General features: G+C 46.0%; 1 protein-coding gene across 2 annotated transcripts in view; it reads right to left on the bottom strand.

Annotated features, from left to right (window-relative positions):
- PTDSS1 (phosphatidylserine synthase 1) overlaps positions 1–24,952 on the bottom strand; it is a 76,126-nt gene that overhangs the window by 37,838 nt on the left and 13,336 nt on the right. For both annotated transcript variants that reach the window (XR_009246066.1, XM_004580617.4), the window contains exons 2-4: positions 23,507–23,598; positions 10,890–10,934; positions 6,302–6,426 (exon numbers count right to left, since the gene is read on the bottom strand). Coding sequence is in view for 1 of the 2 variants with exons in the window: in XM_004580617.4 (XP_004580674.1) it covers positions 6,302–6,426; positions 10,890–10,934; positions 23,507–23,598 (262 nt within the window). In the remaining variant the exon portion in view is untranslated. The remainder of the gene's footprint in view (positions 1–6,301; positions 6,427–10,889; positions 10,935–23,506; positions 23,599–24,952) is intronic.

The following is a 24,952-nucleotide window of genomic DNA, read 5'->3' on the forward strand; positions in this document are numbered from 1 at the left end:
TCACCAAGGCTGTGGGGGATTCGGAGGCCTCTGAATCCTGTGAAATTATTTCTAGGTTTTGATACATATGGAGAGAGGGGATGAACTTAGAGTTCATGGAAAATTCATCTTATCTTTTAATTCCATTTTCCCATGAATTTTTTTGAAGCCCCCTTGTGATTTAAAAGTCACAAAGAACCAAAGGCATACCCCAGCATTATAATCATTAATGAGCAGATCTGCCAAGTATCACCTGTGAAAGACCCTAAGGTTCCAGGCCAAAGACCAGAGGGGCACTGACCTGGAAACAACCACTGGAAATTGGTTCCAGGACCTCCATGGTAACCAAAACTCCTAGGTCCTCCAGCCCTTACATAAAATGGTACAGAATCTACACATACCCTCCGGTAGTCTCTGAACCATTCCTGGGTTACTGGTACTACCTATTTAAGACTAAAAAGATCTTATCCATTTTTGCTTCCCAGAATCTATTCTCTACAAACAAAAGGATTTCAGTGATCATATACTGGATGTGCACAGAGTATATATGCACACATGTGCACATGCATGGTGCCTATATAGCATCTGCAGGTATACGTGTGCCTGTGTATGCTGGGAAAGGGGGTTCATCTCCATGGTCACACAGCCCAAGCCTCTGGCACTGCTCTCTCAGGCCTCTCTTTGCAAGGGAGGAGGTACAGAGTCTCTCTTGAATCCTCTTTGGAAATGATTTGCCTGCAGACAGCACAGGGTTCCATCTGCCCCCTCAACCCTATAAAAATACTTGTGGGTTAGGCCCTATCTTGTGAAAGAAGCTTGCCTACCTGGTTTGCTAAAGCCACCTGCTCCACTGAACTTTGACAGGAAGAAATCAGCTTCTACTATGAAGTAGGATTAGAGGCTGGGGTATTACTGACTCACTCACATTACTGTCATGCCACTTGGCTTGGACCTCCAGCCTCTGGGACGACCCAGCTTCCGGCATATCTCTAGCTCATGACTGACAGTAGCTCCCCCGACCAGGCTGTTCCTTCTACCTGATTGGTGGCCTCTACTTCCAGCCTCCACCTGGCCTGGCTTGCTCCCCCTCATTTCTCAGTTGTTAACTTAACCATCAGTTCTGGGTGGCGGCTTCCTCTGAGAATTTCTAATGTCACCCACTTCTTTCCGCTATAGCGCTGCATTCAAATGAAATGATCACACTTTCTGGATTCTATAACATGCGTTGTTCTCACTGCATTATTTTGAGAACTGGGATGAATATTTCAATATATTGTAATGCTTGGCACTTTAAAGATTTTCCTTTTCTATTCCTTCCCCAAAGATATGTCTATAGCTAATAATTGATAGTACCTCAAATAGTACAATAATTTGTACTAAGCAACTATCTTTTTTATTCAGTTGCCAGGCACAGAAGGGAATGAAGGAACTTTCACCCTCTCATTCATCCCTCAAATGTCCTCAACAGCCAGGGCTGAACTGGTGCCAGGGCCAGGGACCTGAGAACTCAATCTAATTCTCTCACATTGCGGTAGGAGCCTCATCACATGTTTTATTACCATAACCTCCCAGGTTCTGCTTCTGCAGGAAGCTGCAACCAGGTCTCAAACTCACACATGCTAATATGGGATGTGAGCATCTGAACTGTGAGGCTAAATACCCACTCCCACAAGTAATCTTAAGGTTGTAAGACTGAGACCAGGAGTGAACGCTGTGTGGGTAGCTCCTTAAGACACCCCTTGCAGGGCTGGCGCTGAGGCATACTGGGCAACTCTGTGTTTCAAACAAGTAAATAAATCTTAAAAGAAAAGACATCTGCTGGGATGTCTGCATCCTCTACCGGAGTGCAGGTTCAGGCCCTGCTAATGTGCCTGGGAAGCAGTGGATGATAGCTCCAATACATTGGAACATCTCAATGGAGTTCCTAAACCCTGCATTCAGCCTGGCCCAGCTCAGATGGCTTTTGGCCATTTAGAGAGTGAAAGAACAAATGCAAGTCCTCTGTTCCTTCTAAAGGAAGGTAAATAAGTCTTTTAAGAAGACAGAGAGAAGGGCAGCTGCTTGCTCTGTGGGTTATCAAGAGCCACCTGGGAAGCAATTCCTCAGCAAAGACTAAAGTGGGATCTGGAATCTTCTCCAGCTCTACACCAATTTTCAGTTTATAGGAAATGTAGAAGGAAGAGAGATACTTTCATTAGCACCTGCAAATGTGAGTTACAAAATCCAAATGTGAGAACACTATAGAAAAAAAATATAAATAATTCATTCAACAGATTAAGGACAAAGGGGGTGGGGTAAGGAATTACAACCCATCAAAAGAGATTCAGAAGAGGCATCAAATGCAAAGTGTGGGCCTTGCCTAGATCCTAGCAATCATCAAGCAACTAAGGCAACATGAGTTTTGGCTGCAAGCCGCCGATTATAAACTGGTTATTGTTAAAAAATAAAGAAGTTCATATATTTTAAGTCTTAAAATCGGCTTCAAAAATAACCCCAGTTATCAGGGAGGGGTGAGGAGGATGAACTATGAATGGAGCAGGTGTTGGTAATTATTGATGTTGGGTACATGGGAGTTATAGATTCTCTCTACTCCGTATATGTTTGTAATTTTCCATAACAATGAAAAAAATTGGGGGAGTGATCTTTGGATTTGAAAGTCCACAGGGAAACATCTTAAGTTTGCTTCTCATAGCCTCTAGGCTTCAAGAGGAGGGGTGTTTCCACCTGAGCCCACTTGTCACCAGCATGCTGTCACACAGCGACAGTCAGATCATAACCCATTGAAGAAGAGGAAGAGCAGAGGAAGGAGGAGAAGCAAGAGAAGGAAAAGAGGAAGAGGAGGAGAGGTAGAAGTGGGGAGGGAGAGGGAGCAGATGGCAGCTGCTTCAAACAGCCTGCTTACAAAGAAAGTGTGTGCACAGAGTCTGTCCAGGGCTGGGAGTACCTATTTTTTTTTTTTTTTTTTTTTTTTTTTATCTTTTGGAGGTTTATTTCAACGGGGCAGGAACGGGTAGAGGTGGTGAAAACCAGGAGAAAAAGGGGAGAGCAAAGAAAAGCAAGAGAGAGAAGAGAGAGAGAGAAGAGAGGGAGAAGAGAGGGAGAAGAGCGGGCTAAGAGGGGGAGGGATAAGAGCCGGGATAAGAGAGCGTACCTATTTTTGAATTGAATAAATATTTTAAAACTTCCCAATTATATAAAAACCTGCCTCTAATAATATTTCAGCACCCACCCCCCGCCATACCCATTCCAACCTGTAATATTAAATCTAAGGGGAGTGTAAGCTGCAGTATAAGCTGCCAGGCACGGACTAGTCTATGATTGGATTTGTCTAGGAAGGGGTGGCAGTGGTGACAGGAAGGGGGAGAGCGGGGAGGGACGGCAACCCTGGGAATCACCACACTGCAGAGAGCAACAGCTCCTTCCCACACACCCACAGACACCAAAGGCGTTCCTCTGGAGTCTCCTCCAGATTGCCAAAGATTATTTTAAGGAAGGAAAAAGTGATTAGGGACAGAGATGGCAGAACTGCCTCAGGCTGTGCTCAGCTTAGTCAGAAACAACTGGCCCCTAGTTTAGGGCTAGACTGTAAGGGCCTGTTTCAGCTTTTCTGGGACCCTAGTTTTGATATCTGAATGTCCCTCTAATGTCCTAAGGAAAGCCAGATGGTGAGTGTGAATGCTCAATGGAACTGCCTCCCTCTGGTTGTAAGAAGTGGCTCTGCAGACACAGCAGCACATGGACCTGTCACTGGGCCTGAGAACACAGCTACTCCTGCTCAACAGGCCAAGATGGCTGTCTCAGAAAGCATGGGTTCTGGGACATTGTTTCCCAGACTTGTACCATAGAAGGCCCCTGGGAGCATCAACACACACATTACCATCCACATGAGAAACAAGTTTGGAAACCAACAGACCTACTGGCTCATACTTGGAAGTGGGGTGCTGAGCCCCACTCCTCCGTAAGACATGAACACCTGGGCCCGGCGGCGTGGCCTAGCGGCTAAAGTCCTCGCCTTGAAAGCCCCAGGATCCCATATGGGCGCCGGTTCTGATCCCAGCTGCTCCACTTCCCATCCAGCTCCCTGCTTGTGGCCTGGGAAAGCAGTTGAGGACGGCCCAATGCATTGGGACACTGCACCTGCCTGGGAGACCCGGAAGAGGTTCCAGGTTCCCGGCTTCGGATCGGCGCGCACCGGCCCATTGAGGCTCACTTGGGGAGTGAAACATCGGATGGAAGATCTTCCTCTCTGTCTCTCCTCCTCTGTGTATATCTGGCTGTAATAAAATGAATAAATCTTAAAAAAAAAAAAAAAGACATAAACACCTGGCATGCATGTGTGAGACTGATGTGGAACAGACACGGAGGGCCCCATGGCATCTGGCATAGCAGAGCGCCCACAGTCAGTCCCTGCGACAGTCCTCACTACAGGTGTTCTTCATCACGCTCACAAGAGGGGATCACCTCTGCCTTCTCTTCCTCTTAGTGAGAGATCCCAAGGCAGATTTGTCCCGACATGTCTCATTCTCAGTATTCTCCTGCTGCTTTAAGTGTGTCCCTAAAAAGCTAAAGATAAATAGGAACACAATTCCAAGAAGAGACTGACAAACATCCATGGTTATTCTTAATGCTCTGAGCTGATCTGTCCACAGCTTCCATGCTTGCTCTCCCTCAGTACCACTGAGTGCTTCCACCTGGACCAATGTTGGGCATAAAAATAAACTGGAAAAAAACAACTTCACAGCAAAATCCTATGACACTGTGATCTACAGAAGAGGCAGCATTGAGTCTTCATCCCAGCTCCTGGCCCGGAGTACCTAGAAGCCCTGTGATTTCCTGATATAGGGAGGGGTTATTAGGTGCTTCTTCTGTTCCAGTATCTCACCTCTGACTGCAGCTCCTGAAACAAAGCTCTAAATCCCTTGGAATTCTCGGGGGGAAGAGGGTGTCTTTTACTTTCATGAAGCAACTCTTGATGGATGGGCTCCTAGATTAGGGGCTGATAACCCAATGACCAAGCCACAATTAGAGACTCTGAGCTTTCAATCCCACACCCCTTATTTTTGGGAAAGGGGAGAGACTAGAAATGATTTAATAACAGATCATGCTTACATGATGAAAGCCTCCATGAAAAACCCTAAACTACAAGGCCCCATCTTGGGGTACCACTGACAATCTACTACTTGCAATGTCAGCATCCTGTATTAGAACACTTCTCCACTTCCCATCAGCTCCTTGCTGATGTGCCTGGGAAAGAAGGGTACAATGGCCCTGGTATCGGGGTCACTGCCACCCAACTGGGAGACATGAACAGAGTTCCTGGCTCCTGGCTTTGGTCTGGATTGGCCCTGGCCTTTGAAGTCATTTGGAGAGTGAACTAGCAGATGGAATCTATTTCTTCTTTCTCTCCTCCCGCTCTGTCATTCTACCTTTCAGATAAATAAATCAGTCTTAACAAATGAGCCAAAAAACAAACCCCAAACTACAGAGTCTGGAGTACTTTTGGTTGGCAAACACATCCACCTGCAGGGAGAAATGTATGTCCCAACTGCACAAGGACAGAAGTTCCTGCAATAAGGCCCCTTGCCCATCTTGTGTACCTGTTCACCTGCTGTTCACCTGTGCCCTTGGTCACATCTCTTCTAATACACTGACAAGAGTGAGCATGTCCTTGGATTCTACAAGCAATTTCACATAACAGAGGCCAAGGAAAATGATGTGGGGAGCCTGTTTGTAGCTCATGGGCAGGAAGTACAGATGATAACCTGGACTTGGGACTGGGATCTGAAAGATGAGTGCTTCTGGGATTCAGCCTTACCTGCAAGGAGTGAATGTGAGTACAGAATAGCCCTGCCGGGCCCCCAGTTGCTGTCAGGAGTGCTGGACAACAGTTGGGGCAGAGAAATCCCATGCACCTGGTTACTCCCGAGAGTGTGGGGCAAACAGCTGGCTGGCTTTCTCCATGTGAGTAGTCTCATCAGGAAACACTCAAACCACAGAAGTTTTAACCAAGAATAAATCAGGTTTGGGAGGCTTAGTAAAGGTAGCAAGCAAAACAGCCTAAATCTTAAGGGTTGGCCTCTTCATGGCCAATAGGGACAGTATCACAGTATCACAGTATCAGATCACAGTATCAGGGTTGAGGTGTTTGAGAAGGATGCTGATCGAGTGGGAGCAGCTGCCAGCCTGGGGAATCCCGAGTGTGCGAGGCATGGAGAAGCCTGGGCCTTAGCCTGGAGACCTGGGGCTTAGGTATCTCCAACAGCAAAAGTGGGGAAAGGACACTTCACACTTGACACCCACCACTCTCCCACAGAGTACCTACCATGATATCGGCTTCCCTGGTGGCGTAGCGAAGGTTCGGGTCCAGCCAGTACATGAGGGACTTCACCTGCTCAAAATTCAGGAAGAGGAGGAACACCAGGAATAGGAAGTAGAGTACGCTGAGCCCTGAGGGAGACAAGCACTGGTTCAAGGTGGGGACAGACCCAACGGTCAAACACTCATCCTCCTACAGACTCCAATAGCTTTCTGCGAACATCAGACCCAGCTAGGGTCACACAGCCTGTTGAGATCTCTGTTGCATCTGAGCATGTAGCCTGAACTATAGTCCTAATTCAGATTGGGTGGGGAGGGGGAATCAGTATTATCAGACCTGGGGAGGAGCATGAAACAGGCAGGTAGGGAGAATACCTCTAGCACTTGACATGTCCCTGCAGGGCTGGCAGGGAGGGACAGAGCTGAAATGACAGGTTGGGCTTGCAGGTCACAGTAGAGACTTCCAATGCCATCTTTTTTTTTTTAATTATTAATTTCATTGCATAATGTGACACATTTGTTTTTATGCACTGGAATTCCCCCCGCCCCTCCCCAAACCCTCCCCCCACCCCCACAGTGGATTGCTCCACCTTGTTGCATTTCCATAGTTCAAATTCAGTTGAGATTCTTTCATTGGAGGTTTTGACCAATCATAAAGTCCAGCATCTTATTGTCCTGGTAAGTTTTCTTGGTGAGACCATCTCTGGTCTGAAGGTAGAACCAACAGAGTATCATCCCAATCAAGTAAAAAACCCAACATAATATTTACAACCATTTCCAACATTATGGCATTAATTGACGTAGCATTGATTAACCAATATGTTACTAGAGAAATGCATGTTCTCGGCCACAACCTGTGACTTCCTCATGGACATTTCAATTTTGGTTTATATTTAACCATGTTCTATATACCTTAAAATGGCTATATATTGCTATTCAGCTGTCTCTTGTCTATTTCAATGTTAGTATTTGGCATTTTATAGCATTGAAGCATGATTTTGCTGAACCTGGTTGTTTTTCGGGTAGTCTAACTCTATAACTTTAACAGGACAAATGTCAACAGTTTAGGTGAACGTTTTTGGGAGGGGTGTGCAGAGAAATCTTCAACACCCCAGAGAGGAGTAACTGATCTTTGTGTCCCACCCAGTGAGTTATAAGTGCATCCCAGCTGGCCGCTTCCTGTCTGTTTCTAAACTTTCCTAGTTGTTTTCTGTCTATCTATTCTAATTTGTTTGTTCATGTTTGTTTGTTGTGAGGGGTTTCTGGAGCAATCCTGATGGTCCTTACAAAAGAGGGTGGGGACCCAAAGTTGGAAGCAGGCAAGGGCCAGAGAAAGCTCCTCTCCCTAGTTCCGAAGGAAGTTTACTGTTCTTCTGTTTCTGCGGACTGCTCAGGGATCCTGGTTGTCGTTCCGATGACCCTGGATCCTTCAAGGCAGGAATTGGGCTTCTTCCATCCCACATTGTAGGTCCAAATGGGGGTGGGTGACCTCAGAGTTCTTGGCCTCTGAAGGCACTCCTTTTCCCCCGTAGAGAGACTTCCAATGCTATCTTAAGTTCAACTAGGAAATAAGATCATCTAGGTAATATTTTGTGAAGCCAACTGAACAAAGGCCGGCTTTGGACCACCCAGTCTAGAGGTCGCTTTTTTACTTCTGGTGAGAAGTGTGAGAGTGCCTTAGGGAGTCAGACTGCAAAGTAGCCTTTACAGCATACTTTAATCGCTATCCTAATAACCGCCCCACGTCGTGTAAAAAAGACAATAAGGTGGTCCATGAGGTAAAAAGCTTGTGTGACATTACAGAGAGATGTGAAGCCCCAACAAGCAGGGGCTGTGTCATCTCTGATGTTGAAACTCTTAGAATTAGAATGTCTCCCAAAGACATCCAGACACGGGAAAGCAAATGTCCTTGGACTATGGCACCCCATCCAAACTCAGGTCAGCACTCACTGCCATGAATCACTCCAGAGGAGTGTCCAGGCTTGGAACAGGTCCACTGTGAGCACCACAGTACTACACTTTCAGCTGGACCTCGCTCAGTGCCAGGGGAGCTGGGTGAATGCCTAGCAGAATAACGCCTTACCCAAATTGCGCCCAAACTGCCTAAGATAATCCAATGAACACAGTTTTAGGTACACTGGTATATAATGTGCTTTAGGCTTGCAATTAAGAAATTTTCACTTTAAATGTCATCTGCTAACTTTAAGATCGAGACCAAGTGTCTCTGGCACCACGGGTCCTTAAAGTGAAGCCTTCCAGTCTGTGAAGCTCTGCAGAGCACATGTATATGAGAGGACACCTGTGTGTACTGGGAAGGAGTATCCAAAAATTCTCAGGTAAGAAGCCAAACTGTGGGGCCGCACGGTGAAGACACGGATTGCAATGCCAGCAATCCACATAGGTACTGATACCAGTCCCAATGCTTCGATTCCGATCCAGCTCCCTGCTACTGTGCCTGTGAAGGCAATGAAGAACAGCCCAAGTGCTTTACTGCTGCACCCATGTGGGAGACCCAGAAGAAACTCCTGGTTTCAGCTCAATCGAGGAACACACACACACAGATGGAAGATCTCTGTCTCTCCCTCTCTCACTCTTTGTAACTTTGTCTTGCAAATCAATAAAAAAAATCTTTGAAAAAAAAAAAAACCTGGGATGGGCCCAACTAGGTGAAAGTAACTAGCAATGTTAGTCAGTAATGTCAAGGTCATGGAATACAGTGACACAGTCTAACACAGCAGAGAGTTGCTTATTAATTACAGGAGTGATCATGCCACTCCTGTGACTCCCTGCTGCCCCTCAGGCCCAAGCTCCTGACCATGTCCATAGTTTTGTGTTACTCTCTGTGGGCCTCACCCCAGGCCTGTCTTCTCCCTTCTTCCTGGGCCCACTGTGCTTGGGCAGCACTGCCATGGGAGGCCAAGTTCTTTAGAGCTGTGGGGCCTTATCAAGAAAGAACAGGGTTCCCTCTGACCTTACTGGTCCCAGCTCAGGTGCTACAGGCTTGGAACTCTCCTTGTCTGTGAATTTCCAGTCAGCATCATACCCTCAGGCTTCTCCTGACCACTCCAAGTCACCCAGTCACCTGGCCACCAGGCCAGGGACCTCACCTGATTGTAACTCACTGCCAACATCAGGTGATAGCAGGTGTGTTCTGATGCGTGATTTATTTATTCACTACATTACTGTCCCTCCCCTGATGGAACAGTGGGTCCACAGAGTGGGCTCTTGTCTGCATACTTGTTCTCTCACCCAGGCCTCAACCCACGGCCTGGACCCAGGGTCCAGGGCAGCCACTGTCACTTTTCCATGACCACTGAGCAAAAAGTTCACCAATAAATTCAAAGGGGTGAACAGCTAGCTATCTATGATCTCCAAAGGCTGAAAGAAAAATTGTCCGATGATTCACTCCCCAAGTGGCTGCAGTGGCTGGACCTGAGCCAATCCAAAGCCAGGAGCTAGGGACTTCTTTCCCGTCTCCGACGCGGGTGCAGGGTGCCAAGGCTTTGGGCCATCCTTGACTGATTTCCCAGGCTATAAGCAGGAAGCTGGATGGAGAAGTTGGGCTGCCGGGATTCAAACCTGTGGGGAGTGGGACACCGGAGTGGCCCCCATGAATATAAAGGTCATCGCAGGATGGTGGCTGGCCCAGGGCCAGGAGGCGGGGTTGGTCTCACCAACAGGTAAACAGGAAGCCACAGGGATAGGCTGATGCCCTCGCTGCGATTATGTCATTGCTACTGCCCTATCAGGTAGCGCCAAGTGGACCCACGGGGAGAAGTGATTGATGCAGAGTGGCATAAAAGCAGCTGCTAAAAGCAATAAGAGCGACTGGGAGAAGAACGGGGCAGCAGAAAGGGGTACAAAAGCAGTAAGACCTATAGGGAGAAAAATGGGGAGAAAAGCTAAGGAGAAAAAAGGGAGGAAAAGCTAAGACCTATTGGGAGAAAAACAGGGAGAAAAGCTAAGACATATGGGGAGAAAAGCTAAGACTACGGGGAGAAAAGCAGCGGAGAGAGGGGTATAAAGCAGCCGCTTTTGGCTATGAGTCCAGTTGTGGTTCCTGACCCGCAAGAGTGTGCCTCGTCGGTAGTGTCGCTGCAGGTCAGCGACACAAACCAGCACCCATATGGGATCCTAACACATGCAAGGTGAGGACTTTGGCCACTAGGCTATCGCGTCAGGCCCAGAAGGCTTCTCTTTTCCACTCTTTTTCCTATTCACACCATTGGCAAAGGGGCATGCTGGGTTTCTGTTCCCTCCTGGATGCAGACCAGACAACATGCTCAGAGGACACACACAAACTTGCACTGCAAACAGAACCATGAAGGTGCACAAATGGAAATGAGCAATGATCCTCAGCACGTGAAGATCAACAGTGTTGAAAGGCAGCAGGTGGAGCAGAAACAGTTCCCATGTATGAAAATGTATGTCACTGTTGGTACCCCATTTTCAGTCCAAACATGCGAATAGACTTATATTACGAAACCACTAGGAAAAAAGCTGTCAAGCTTCAACCGTACAACAGCAAAACTGCAATAATGATACACGGAAATGTTAAGAAGCCGACGACACTTTTACATCTAAAGGAAACTCACCAAAAACCATTCGCCACAAAGCTGGGTGGGGCCGAGTAAATGGACCTGCAGGCAGAAAACATAACATCGTCAGAATGAGCTGGCTTCAGACAGAGCAGACTACATACAAGTCAAGAGGTAACAAGAAGAAGCTGGCCCTATTTCGGCCACATAAACACTGGATGCCAAAGTCTAGGTCAAAATGTTGAAATCACACTGTATCCACACTGCACAATACTTCCTCCTCCCGCCCCCAAGCTTTTTCTTTACAACTCAGAAAGCAATTTGTCAGGGAAAACAATGTGGTAACAGTGAGTGGGACCATCAGCCTGCGGTAGGTAACACAGATGGTAAGTTGCACAAGCAAAAGCTCCCAGTGAGACCAGGGCCCCAGCGGCAATGGACAGCTCAGGGAGCTAGGGAGCCTGAGACCAAACTTAACCCTAAGCGTAATGAATATACCAACATTTTATCCTCTGTTTAAAAGAAGAAGAAAGTAAGCTGGGCCTTGATACACTAACCTAGTTTACTAGTCACTGAAGTTCCAGATACAAATATGGAATCCCCAGCTGGGGGATATCCTGTTTGGGCTGTCTGTACCTTTTGAACTGCAAGTCCTGTGCACTCGGGGAAGTGCCTGCATTAGGAGTCTCATATTCCTAAGAGAGATGCCGTATCCTGTTTCCCACTCTCCTCTACAGGTAGGGCCCGGTTTTCAGTTGCACCTGTGCCACACTTAACCCCTGGAACGCAGGGCAGTACACAGAAGTCTGCAGCACTTCCCTTTACATCTCCCTCTCCCTGCTCTCTTCATCTATCTCCCTTCTTTGCCTCTCTTTCCTGACCAGCAGGGACAACAGCAGGGCCCAGTGCTGGAAATCCTTAAACTAGGGTGGCACTTGGCGTGGTGGCAGTGCAGTCCCATTAGAGTTCTGGCAGAAGTGACAGCTAAGCAGAGTACAAGCAGTGCTGGCTGGAGTTTCTTGTTAGACTAGCTCTGGACTGGTGTCTATCCCCAGAGCCACAGCCTGGGGCCTGATGTCCCAGCCCTGCTCAGAGGCTGGGGACCACACCCACAAACTTTAATAAGTGCTTTAATGAGCAGTTGGCTTCTGTGGCCTGTAACCTTGAATCTGGTCTGATGCCAACATTACATTATAAATTTTACTCTGAAAATCCATTTAAAAATCATCTATCTGCTTTTCAGATTTATTTAACTGAAAGGCAGAGTTGGGGTTGGAAGGGTTGGACAAAGAGAAAAAGAGAGATAGCATCCATCCACTGGTTCACTTCCCAAATAGTTACCACAGCTAGGGCTGGGTCAGGCCAAAGCCAGAAGCTTCATCCTGGTCTCCCATTGTTCTCCCAGGAGCTGGATGAGAAGTGGAGCAGCTGGTGCAGTGGCACAGCCAGTTAATCCTCCTGCAGCACCAGCATCTCGTATGGGCATCAGTTCCTGTACCAGCTGTTTCACTTCTGATCCATCAACCTGTTTATGGACTGAGAAAGCAGTGGAGAGGGCCCCTACACCTGTGGGAAACCTAGAGGAAGCCAGGCAGGAGGGGATTGTTGGTGAGTTTTGCCCACAGATGAGCTGAAGCCCTGGAGTGGAGAGCCCTAGTCAAAATCAACTCCAGGCAGTGAGCCATTTGGCACAGTGGTTAATACTGCGGGTAATCCCATATCCAGAGTGTGGGTTTGAGTCCTAGTTCTGCTTCCAGTTTTGACTTCCTCCTGATGTGCAGCTAGGGAGGTAGCAACTGACGAATCAAATGCTTGGGTCCCTGCCACCCATGTAGAAGACCCAGCATGAGTTCTACACTCCTGGCTCCTGCCTGGCCCAGCCCTGGCTGTTGTAGTTATTTGGGAAGTGAATCAGTGGATGGTAAATTTCTCCTTTTGTCTCCCATTCTCTGCTTCTCTGTCTCCAAAGAAAAGATAAACAAAAGCTTTGAAAAGCCAATGAAGGCTTTACTTCACTCATCAAATCTGCCTTTCTCGAAGGGGGGAGGCATCATAAATGCCCACCTACACTGCCTTCTGAACAGCCCTGGACTTTTTAATGTCATATGTAAGAAGTATATTCTAGAAGCATGATACCTTAAAGAAGGAGTGTTATTCACTCAGAGGGCCATCTTTACCAAAGACAATAATGTTGGTAAGAAAATATTTTTTAGGGCCCAGCGCGATAGCATAGAGGTTAAAGTCAATGCCTTGAGTGTGCCGGGATCCCATATGGGCGCTGGTTTTAATCCTGAGAGCCCCACCTCCCATCCAGCTCCCTGCCTGTGGCCTGGGAAAGCAGTTGAGGACGTCCCAAAGCTTTGGGACCCTGTATCCACATGGGAGAACCAGAAGAAATTCCCGGCTCCTGGCTCCTGGCTCCTGGCTTTAGATTGGCTCAACGCTAGCCATTGCAGCCGCTTGGGGAATGAACCATCAGATGGAAGATCTTCCTCTCTGTTTCTCCTCCTCTCTGTATTTCTGACTTTCCAATAAAAATAAATAAATCTTAAAAAAAAAAAAAGAAAATATTTTTTAAGTCCAGGATGAGATCGACTTCTTTTTTTTTTTCTCCTATACCGTGAGCCTTGACACCTAGGTCCCCTGGGTCACCCACACATAGTGAGTCCAGTCTTGGTGTCACATGTGAGGGTGCTAAAAGTGCATGAGGAAGTGTCACGGAGCAGTTCCATGTCCCACAGCATCCACCTGCTTGACACATTAGCCATCCATACGTTTTCCTGTGGACATTCCCTGTTCTCACTTCCTTTCTCACACCCCACGCTGATTCGCCCCATTGGTGTTAGAACACTGGATCTCCTTTGATCCCTCTGAAGATGGCTAGGGCCCCAGGATCCTTGGGAGGATTCCTTCTAGAATGGACTTCCCACAAAGATTTCCGCTTTGTTTCTGAGATGATGAAAGCTGAGTGGAGGGACAGGCTTTTGGAGCAATGGCTAAGACAGTGTCTGAGGCACACCTCCCATGTCGGCATGCTTGGGCTTGTTCCTGATTCCCGCTTCCTGCAAAAGCATGCACACCCTTGGAGGTAACAGGTGTGATATCTGGGTCTCTTTGACCCAAATAGGAGACCTGCATCAAGTTCCCAACTCCTGGGCATTTGGGGAATAAACTAATGATTGGGAGGTCTCTGTTCTGTTTGGTTCTCTCTGCCTCTCAAATTAAAAAAAAAATTAAAATAGCTGCTTTTGTTTATTCATTTAGAGCTGCACGAAGCATGATGGAACCAGCATTAGATTCCTGGTGTTTTTGTTCTTGATGAGACAGGAGAAACAGGGCAGGTGTCAGAAACAAAACGCTGATTTCTTCTGAATTGTTGCTTCCTTGTAGGGCACATTTAAAGATTATATCTTTCACTTCCTTTATCAGTCCCTACATCTAGAACACAAGATTTCCAATCAGATACCAGGAGCAAGCTTGACTTCACAAGCAACACCTTTGTCATCAGAAGAGCTAGCATTGACACAATGACTTTGGGTATTAGCAGATCACTGCCAGGCTCACAAGAAAGTCATTTCTGTGAATTATTGTTTCAGGGGCTGAACTTAGAAAAAACATGGGGACTGGGTGCAACAGGTCCAACCCACTCATATTTACAGGTATGAGGTCCCAGACAAACTTCTCTATTGGCTTCATCTCTTGATGAATACGGAAGTTTGAATTCTTCTAGGAAGACCTTAGATAGGTGAAAACAAAATGATCTCCAAATAAGTCCTCCCAAAAAAGAAATGGGGGCCCTGGCATTGTGGCATAGCTTGTAAAGCCAACGCCTATGGTGCCAGCACCCCATATGAGACCTGGTTCGCGTATTAACTACTCCACTTGAGATCTAGCTCCCTGTGAATGGCCTGGGAAAAGCAGCTAACATGGCCCAATTGCTTGGACCCCTGTTACTCACATGAGAAAACTGGAAGAACTTCCTGGCTCTAGGCTTCGGTCCTGCCCAGCATTAGCCATTGTGAACATGTGGGGAGTGAACCAGCAGATGGAAGATTGTCTCTCTGTAACTCTGCCTTTCAAATAAGTACAAAATTTTAAAAGAGACAGAGAGGAAGGAAGGAAGAAAGGAAAGAAGGAAGGAAACAGGAGGTAGAAATGAAGCAAGGGCTAGAGAACAGGAGACAAGAATTTTTTTTTTATTTGTAAATGGTTTAGTTTGGAAATGGTTTTAAAATCAAGGACATATGAGGAGCATTACTTGGGCCCAGAGAAGGCAACAGGAGACAGAAGTTCATCAACAAAAAGTTCAGGAAAAGTGTGCTGGTATTTCTCTTCTCCTGACACCTTAAAGAACTGCTGAGGATGGGGTGCTGTGCTGCAGCAGATCATCTGCCACCTGCGATTCTCACAGCCTGTGTTAGAGCGCCTAGGATCTGGTCCTGCCTTTGCTTCCCAAACAAGCTCCTGCTAATGCTCCTGGGAGACAGTGGGTGATGGCCCAAGTACTTTCGTCCCTATCACCATGGAGATCCTGGTTCCTGGCTTCCTGTGGTCCAGCCCTGGCTGTTGCAGACATTTGGAGGAGGGAAAAAATGCATGGAATATTTTCTTCCTCTCTCTCTCTCTCTCCCCTCCTCCTCCCTTCTTCCCTCCCTCCCTCTCTTTGTGTCAAACTCCATCTTTCAAGCAAATGCACAGAAAAAAATTTTTTAAGCTATTGAACAGGTTTTCTCATGCAGACAATGACATAAAGAAGACTAATGTTCCCTGAGAGGCTGCCGTGGGCCAAGCACTAGAGGGAAAGACAAAGCTGGGCTGGGCAGGCCTGGTGCCAGGGAGCCCCCAGAGAGTATACCAGAAGGGCTGCCTGTTGAAAGAAATCTCAGTCATCTGGAGGCTCAAACAGGTTTCTAAATTTTACTGCAGGAATGTGAAGGAGGTAGTTAAAATTACACTCACATTTGAGGATCAGTTGCTGTAACAGGACAGGGGTAGCATCAAGGGAAAATACAAACTAAGAGATCCAGAAAAGAATGGAAAAGGAGAAGGACAATGGCATGGAGAGGAAGCTGCTGTAGACCTCTCCGTCCTCACCTTACCCTGCTCAGCCCTCCAGGCAACTCCTCAATGTTTCCAGGATGGGAGGAAGGGACCTGGGATCCTAATTCTGCCACGTACTCTGCACACGTCAGACAGGATTCTGAGGCTCCACTCCCTTTCCATGTGATTTTTGGAGCATTTGAAGTAATCCTAGTGCCCTGTTAGCCTTCTGGACAATAAGTCATCTCTACTAGACATGTATTCCTTCAGCATTGTGAGTTCTGGTCCTTGGGACAGGCTGCAAAAGAGATGCAGGGCTCTGTCCTAGCCTAAGACATGCAGAAAGGAATGCTGGGCACTTCTAACAAAGGTTCCTTCCACTCTGGGCAGCAGATACACTGGAAGAAATGGCTCCTCTGCCTGCTGCAAACAGGCCACCACTCCCTGTTTCGTGCTGGTGGTGCTGCCTCAAGGTCATTAGCACAGAGAGGCTCAAGCAAAGCTCACCACGCTAGACGTGGCAGAGGACAAAACAGGGAGACCTGGACCTGCACAGGTCACTGGGTTGCTCCTACCAGCCAGCTTGGGAGCCACCATGTTCAAGAACTTCTTGTTGTATAAGGAAGGACACATGTGCCTTATTGCTAAATCGTTTTGGAATGCGTTTCCTTGTAGCCCCAAGCTTGCTTACTGTTCTAAAACCCTATGGACAAAGTTGAAGCCTGTTTTGTTACTTAGATTCTGCAGAAAGAACCCCAGAGGCCTTCCTACACATGTGAGCAGAGACACCACACCTGACATGGCACACAGATCAAACTTGTGCATTAATGCAAGCTGGCAGGGAGGCCTTTACTGGGTCAGGTATAGATGAGTTGAAAACATGGCCACAAGATTGGAGCAAGAGGTCTGTGCCCACTAGTAGGAGAAGCTGCCACGTGGCATCGGGAGGCCCACCCAGGCCTATGCTCTGCTTGCTGCCTTGGGTGGGAAGCATAGGACTCAGGATATCCCTGTGCTACGGTGCCCTGTCAGCACTCCCATCACCTCCAACAGGCACTTCCTGAAACCTGCGCTAACTTTGAAATGTTCAAAAACATTCTTTCATATGGAGAATACCAGGTTAACATAATGTGTTTGCCATGGCCACAGGGCTTCCAAAGACTTGTTCTGAACCTTCCTGCCCCAATACTAGAGGCTGTGAATGTCTTCCCCAGTGACTGGGTTAATCTTCCAGGAAAACAAAGACTTCTGGCTCTCCTGGGCCTGAACTTCATCGTTAGTGATGAAGCCAGGCAGCCTCTGCGCCGTGTCTCTTCTCATACACAATGTGCCCTTCAGACTTTGGACACATTGTGAGACAGAATGAGGTCCACACTAGAGTCACAGCACTGCCTTGGACTTCCTAGTCTCACCTCTCTTTAGAAATGATCCAGTTTCAGGATTTCTCTTACAGCAACAGAAAATGAACTAACATACCTAATTGCTGTCCAAATTCCCACCACTAGCATACTAACCTTCCAGGGTCCTCTTCTGTAGCTATCTGGAACTTCAGTTTTGACATATTCTGACTACTGAATGAGTAGGTGGAAGGGAAGTTTAGATAAGGCAAGACTAGAGGAAGAAAAGCAGAGATTAGGAAGGTACCGATCATTTTCCAGCTTCTGCCAAGCTCAGTTGGGCAACAAAAGAATGAGGATTCGACTCCCATCCACCAGGTTCCAGGATCCAGAGCTCACTGGGCGCAAGCCAATGAAACCCCACTCCAGGGGGGTGGGGAAAAAGCTGGAAGCTGGCAGAAAGGAAGGGAAATGGGAAGAGACAGAAATTTCTTACACAGGAAGATAAGGCTCAGACAAGTGATGAGGAACCTAATATAAGCCAGGATCAGAACACCACCCAGGGAGGAAACCGCAGGGGCTGGGGACTTAACAGGAGGTTGACCAAAGTAGCTGTGTGACCTCAAGGGACAACCAAGGTATATGGGTTTCAGCTTTCTCACCCGTAAACTGAGCAGGGGGACGCACAAGAGCTCTGTGGGCCCTCCCCACCCTGGGGAGGGAAGTGCCCAGGATCATAGGACCAGGAAAAGACAAGTACAACCCAAGCTTCCCTTTCGTCTTCCCAAGATCAAATAAAAAACCCAAGCAAGGTAAGGAAACTGAAGATTAGTGGACTTCATTAGGGAATACAGGGAAAACCAGCCAGAATCACACTGAACAGATAGTGCCTTTGGCATCTTAAGAACAGCATCAGGTGATGGAGCCCCACTCCTCAGATCCTGCTAATGCTTCACTGATGAGCCAGCTGTAAAACCAGGGCTACTCAGACACTAATCTGAGAATTCCTATCCTCCTTCCTGAATGGCTCTGGGCTTAGAACAGCAAGCTAAAAAAAAAAAAATCTTTAAAGCCACACAAAAATAACCCTGGGAATTAATCGACCGGTGCCAAAGTCAAGGAAAATGAAGCCTTCAATAGACTGGGTGACTAAATTTGTGAGTACCACCCTCTGCTTGTCTAACAGGGAGAGGAAAGGAGACATAGAACAAGGGTCAGAGGAAAATAGAACAGAGAAATAGGAACAGAGGGCACAGACCAGTGATGGTCGTGGTATCTAGCGATGACACAGGAGTAAAGGGTCCTCAGAGGGTAGAATGGCTGAGGGCAGGGATGGCAAACAGGAACTGCCACCTGCATGGTCCCAACTCACTTTCCAAGCTGCAGACTCTCCCTGGGCTCAGGTGGCATTTAGGTGTGTGTGGATTCCTGTTAAGCAACACATTCGACTTTACTCAGAGTTGCATCCTTAGAGTCCCTTAGTGTGGAAAGGTTTGGGGAATGTGCAGGTGATTCAAGTTTGGCCCATATGGCAGATAACATGGCATCCTTGGAGAAGGTATGCTACATAATGTTCAAGTTCCCTTTAAACCTAAAATCCTAAGATTCTGTGTGATAGGAAGGAAAAGAAAGCTGGAAAATAGCACCCCCCAGAAAAAAATCTTTTAAAAATTTTTGTTTAATTTATTTGAATGAGAGAAAGACTGTGTGTGTATTCCCATTTGCTGATTCACTCCCAAAATGTCCCACTAGCCAGTTGGCTGAAGCTAAAGGCTGGAACTTAACCTAGATTTCCCAAGTGGGTGACAGAAATTCAAGTACTTGAGTCATTACCACTGCCTCTGCCAGGGTGTATGTTAGTAGGAAGCTAGACTCGAGAGCCAGAGCCAGGGGCCGGGGTTGTGCTGCAGGACATTAAACCTGTGGTGCTGATCTCCAAAACAGGCACAGGTTCAAATTTTGCCTGTCCTACTTCAGATCTAGCTCCTTATTTTTGCACCTGGGAAAGCATCAGAGGATGGTCCAAGTCCTTGAGCCCTTGCATCCACATGGGAGACATGGAAGAAGCTCCCAGCTCCTGGTTTAAAACTAGTCCGGCTGTGACTGTTGTGACCATGCGGGGAGTAAAATAATCAATGGAAGATCTTCCTATTTGTCTTTCAAATAAAATAAGTAAATCTTTCTAAAAATGAAAAAGCTGGAGCTAGACATCAAATCCAGATACTTCAATACAGAACAGTGTCCTAAGAGGTTCGAGCTACCAGCCCAAATATCAACTCCCGAAAAAGCTGCCTGATATTGGGGACTTACGTAACAGGGTTAATGCCCATTCATGCCATGGCTTTATTACCTATGGTTCATCTTGTCTGAACACCTCAATCGCTGAGCATGATCAGAACCATCAGTTCTCACGGAAAAAACAACTGTCATATCTTCCTAAGATTGGAAGGTTTGCATATGTTGAAAAGCTGTCAGTGCTTAATTTAAAATCTTGAGTGGCGAGGGAGTCAAACTCACCTCCAAAGTAATGTAGCTCTTCAAAATAATCCATTCTGTAAGACATTCAGAAGGACATGGTTTCAATTGGCTTTATACACTATCAACAAAACCATTATGTTCTTCACCATTATGTTCTTAGAAGCATGGCAACTAATTAAGTGAAGAGGCAACCAACAGAATGGGAGAAAATCTTCGCTCACAACACAACAGATAGGGAACTAATATCCAGGATTTACAAAGAGCTTCAGAAACTCAGCAGCAGCAAAATAAATAAACCTGCTAAGAAATGAGCAAAGGAAATAAGCTAGTGTTTTTCAAAAGAACAAATTCAAATGGCTACTGGACATCAGAAAAAATGCACAGGTTTCCTAGCTGTTAGGGAAATAAAAACGGAAACCACATTGAGATTCCAACTAACTCCAGTGAGACTGACTTATATTCAGAACTCTACTAACAACACCTACTGGCATGGATGTGGGGGTAAAGGTACCCTACTCCAATGTTGGTGGGAGTGTAGCTAGTACAGCCACTATGGAAGTCAGTATGGAGAATACTAAACAAATGAAAATTGATTTACCATATGACCCAGCCATCCCACTGGGGATATAGCCAAAGGAAATGAAGTCTGCATATGAGAAAGTGACCTGCAACCCTATTTACAGCAGCACAATCTACAGTACTGAAGACATGGAAACAACTCAGTTGCCTGTCCAAAGAGGAATGGATAAAGAAACCAGGGTGCATCTACTCCATGGAATACCACTCCACCATTAAAAAGCACAAAATTCTACTGTTTGCAGCAAAATGGTCCCAAATGAATCATTATCCTCACTGAAATAAGCCAATTCCAAAAGGACAAATATCATACGTTCTCTGATATAAGGCAACATTCCATTCACGCATGCAAAATATAAGACAAATAGATAAACAGTAAACTTGTATACACATATATTCACATAGACGAAGGCCTGCTGCCTCTCTCACAGAAGGAAGTAATGTAAAGGAACAAAACTAGCCACTCCTTAGTCTCTCCGCCTTCCTATGTCTCAATGGGACGGTGTGTTCACTCACTCATTCTCATACCAGGAAGTGAAGATACATTGCAGTACACGTCTCTACTCCCAAATAAAAGTAGGACTCCCACCCAATGAAACTATTAAATATACCTTGACAATATGATACTGGATTTTCTACCATTGCCTAAACCTACAATGCCATGACACACTTAAATAGCAGAATATTGGATTTGTGACAATTGCTGATGGACTCTACTTTTGTAACAATACAGGGAGAATCCTGAACTGGGAAATCATCATACCTACCAAACTGTATCATGGAAAATAGTAACAACAAAGAATACAACAAGAAAGAGAGAATCACACACAGACATAAAAAAATGAAATTCCACTGCCACTAGCTTGGAAAGACGGGAGGGTTTCCCATGCAATATGTCTGGGTAGCAACCAATGGCATCCACACCGAGCTTCCTACATAACACATCTGACTCTACAGAACAGCAAGGGAGAACACAGAGGACACACATCTTGTGATATTTCTGAGTGGGGTCCATGGGGCATAACCTGTAAGAAAAGACTGAACCTTTTCAAAATATTATTTGTGAAAAATGAATACAAGAGAAAGTCTTTAATCCTTAAGTGTGATAGCCTAGTGGCTAAATCCTCACTTTGCATGTGCCAGGATCCCATATGAGTGCTGGTTCATGTCCCAGCTGCTTCACTTCCAACCCAGCTCCCTATTTGTGACCTGGAAAAGCAGCAGAGGATGGCCCAAAGACTTGGGACCCTTCACCTGCATGGGAGACCCAGAAGCTCCTAGCTCCGGTCTTCAGATTGGCTCAGCTCTGGATGTTATGGCCATTTGGGGAGTGAACCAGCAAATGGAAGATCTTTCTCTTTTTCTCTCCTTCTCTCTGTAAATCTCCCTTTCCATTAAAAACAAATTAAAAAAAAGAGTAAGGCATTAGTTATTCATGGAGAAGAAAGAAAGAATATATTCTTAGATAAAGGATAATCCAAAGGAGAGGAAGGAATCCTGAGCATGGCAGAATTTCAAATTTGTAAATTAAACCTTTGCCTCACTCCCTGGACAATCACCACAGCTGGGGGAGAGGTGTCAATTCACAGTAATAACTGCTAAGTTTTTTTCCCCAATGGTGAAAATATTCCCCAATGCATCATCAGCAAAGTTAGCCATACTAAAAGGCCACAGGGGAAGACAAATAATTTAAGCAATACTCATTATAGCATCGACTATGCCCTTAGCAAAAGGGAGTAGTAACTCAGCAATAATTGGGTATTTTGTGATTCAGCTGATGTAACAATAACAGCCACAGGAAGGACAATGGCTGACGCTGGCTGAGAGCTCCCACTTCATTAATCACTGTTCATGAGTGCCATGGTTTGCTTGTGCTGCTAGTATGGTCCTTGGCATGGTGATGGTGTGATGACAGAACATTTAAGAAGTGGGACCTAGAGGGAGGTCCCAGGAGGGCCTGCTGCCTCTCTCACAGAACGAAGTAATGTAAAGGAACACGACTAGCCACTCCTTAGTCTCTCCGCCTTCCTATGTCTCAATGGGATGGTGTGTTCACTCACTCACTCTCTCTTTCTCTCTGACATGTGCTCCGGCCACAGTGTCATATGCCCTGACTGGGTGTAGCCCAGAGGGACCTAGGAGAGCCGGCATCACAGTGTTCGGACATTCAGCCTCCCAAATCATGAGTGGCATAGAACTGTTTTCTAAAAAAGTATTTACCCTTGGACATCTCCTTACACCCTGGAAACAGACTGATACACAGCATTTAATATGGAACAATGTCATTAACCCTTACAACAGAACTTGTCTGCTCTCTCCACAAGAAAGAAGGGAAGTGCTCTTAGGGAGCTGGTGCGGGGGATGGGGGACAACAAGGGGGATGCTTCCGGAGGGCCACAGAGCTAGAAAGTAACAGAATGGGCAGGCCATCTTTGTGTCATTGACCACTGAACAACATTCAACACTTAAAAAAAAATTATGTATTTACTTGAGAGGTGGAAAGAGAAAGAGGCAGGAGATGACAGAGAGACAGGACAGAGGGGTGGGGGAGAGAGAGCAAATATTCCCATCCAGAATTTGTTCCCGAAAAGGCTGCAATAGTTTGTGCTTGGCTATAACAAAACTAGGAGCCAGGAACTTCAGCCAGCTTTCCCATGTGGGTGGCAGAGGCCATTTCCACTACCTTCTCAGCATTCACGTGTCGAGAGACTCAAACCTAGGTATTCTACTGTAAAAATTAGACCTCCTTTTTTTGTTGTTGTTGTTGTTGTTTTTTAAGATTTTTTTTTTTTTATTTGAAAGAGTGACAGAGAGGAAGGGAGAAACAGCAAAGAAAGATCTCTTATCTGTTGGTTCACTTCCCAAATGCCAAAGCAGCCAAGGTTGAACCAGGCCAAAGTCAGGAAGTCCAATATTATATCTGGATTTCACATACGGGTGTTGGGACTCAAGTACCTGAGCCATCCTCTGTTGTTTTCAGGTATATTGCCTGGAAATCAGAGAGGAAGTAGAGGAATTGACACTCTAACTAGCACTCCAACATGGGAGGTAGGCATCCCAAGACCTAACCCTTTGCTCCACAATACTGGCCCTGGATTTGACGATCTTCATCCCTAGGCTAAACACCTGCCCCTCTGGTTATTCTGCCTTCCAGAATGTTCTTCCAGTTGATTTGTATCTCAAAATCAAGAATGGGCACAATGTACTGGAAAAAATCCAAGAACACATCATCACATCACTTACCATTGGGGAAAGCCAACACGCTGATGATAAGAAAGAAGAAAACAACAGAGAGGATGCCCCTCCAGATGTTGTCCTCTGGAACAGAGTCATCCCTGAAAAGAGGAAAAGAGAAAAACAACACTGAGTTTTTACTTTTAGATACACATAGTAAACCCCAAGGAGCACAGGAGCCACACAAAGACTGGAACGTTAATTTTGCAGAACAAAGTCATTATATATATGCCTTTCTACATACTGACATTTCCTCAAGTCTCCTAAGAAAGTCCTATCCTTAGGAAGAATCACAGTCGCAAACCTTGCACACAAACATGCATTCTCCTTTGACAGGCACTTCAGAACTGCTGTTCTTTAAATAATGCACAGTTTAGGTTTAGTTTAGAGAGGTGTTTGGTTTTGAAAATAACTAAGAATGCAGTGCCCGGCGCAACAGCCTAGCAGCTAAAGTCCTTGCCTTGAACATGCCCCGGGATCCCATACAGGCATCGGTTTCAGTTCCAGCGGCCCAGCTTCTCATCCAGCTCCCTGCTTGTGGCCTGGGAAAGCAGTCAAGGATGGCCCAAAGCCTTGGGACCCTGCACCCGCATGGGAGACACAGAGGAGACTCCTGGCTCCTGGCTTCAGATCGGCTCAGCTCTGGCTGTTGAATTCACTTGGGAGTGAATCAGCGGACAAAGATCTTCCTCTCTGTCTCTCCTACTCTCTGTATATCTGACTTTGCAATAAAAATAAATAAATCTTAAAAAAAAAAAAACAGAAGAGTATAGCAACACAGGTGGAACTCTAGAGAAACAAAGGAAAGCAAAACAAATATAAGACAGTGAGGACTTTTTGAATTATTGATAATTATTGAGAAGTCTAAGAGACGGAAGTTTAGACAGAAAAACATTATGGAAATGAATAATTTAGGTACAAATTTAGGTACAAATAATTTAGTGATAGATTTAAAATTCATAGAAGAGGCTGTTTTTCTTAGAAAGACTGCAGCGAAAGAGTTTCTAAAACACACATTTTAAAAAAGATTTATTTTATTTTATTTGAAAAGCAGAGCTTCAAAGAGAGAAGGAAAGAGAGAGGTCTTTCATTTGCTGGTTTACTCTTCACATGGCTGTAACAGCCAGAGCTGCGTCAGGCCAAAGCTGGGTGCCCAGAACTCTCATACATGGGTGCAGAGGTCCAAACACTTAAGCTTCCTTCCTCTGTTGCTTTACCAGGCATAGTAGCAGGGAACTGGACTGGAAGTGGAGCAGCCAATATTTGAACCAGTGCCCATATGGGATATTGGCATTGCAGATGGCAGTTTAACTTGATACATCACAACACTGGCCCCCGAAACACAAATATTAAGTTTTACTGAGGAAAAAGAGTTTTTTAAAAATCTCACTAATAAACCAAGCTTATGTAGAAAAAAGAAATCCAGAGCATTAAACCACATACAAAGATGTGAAA

The sequence above is a fragment of the Ochotona princeps genome, chromosome 9, assembly GCF_030435755.1.
Source record: "Ochotona princeps isolate mOchPri1 chromosome 9, mOchPri1.hap1, whole genome shotgun sequence".
NCBI lineage: Eukaryota > Metazoa > Chordata > Mammalia > Lagomorpha > Ochotonidae > Ochotona > Ochotona princeps.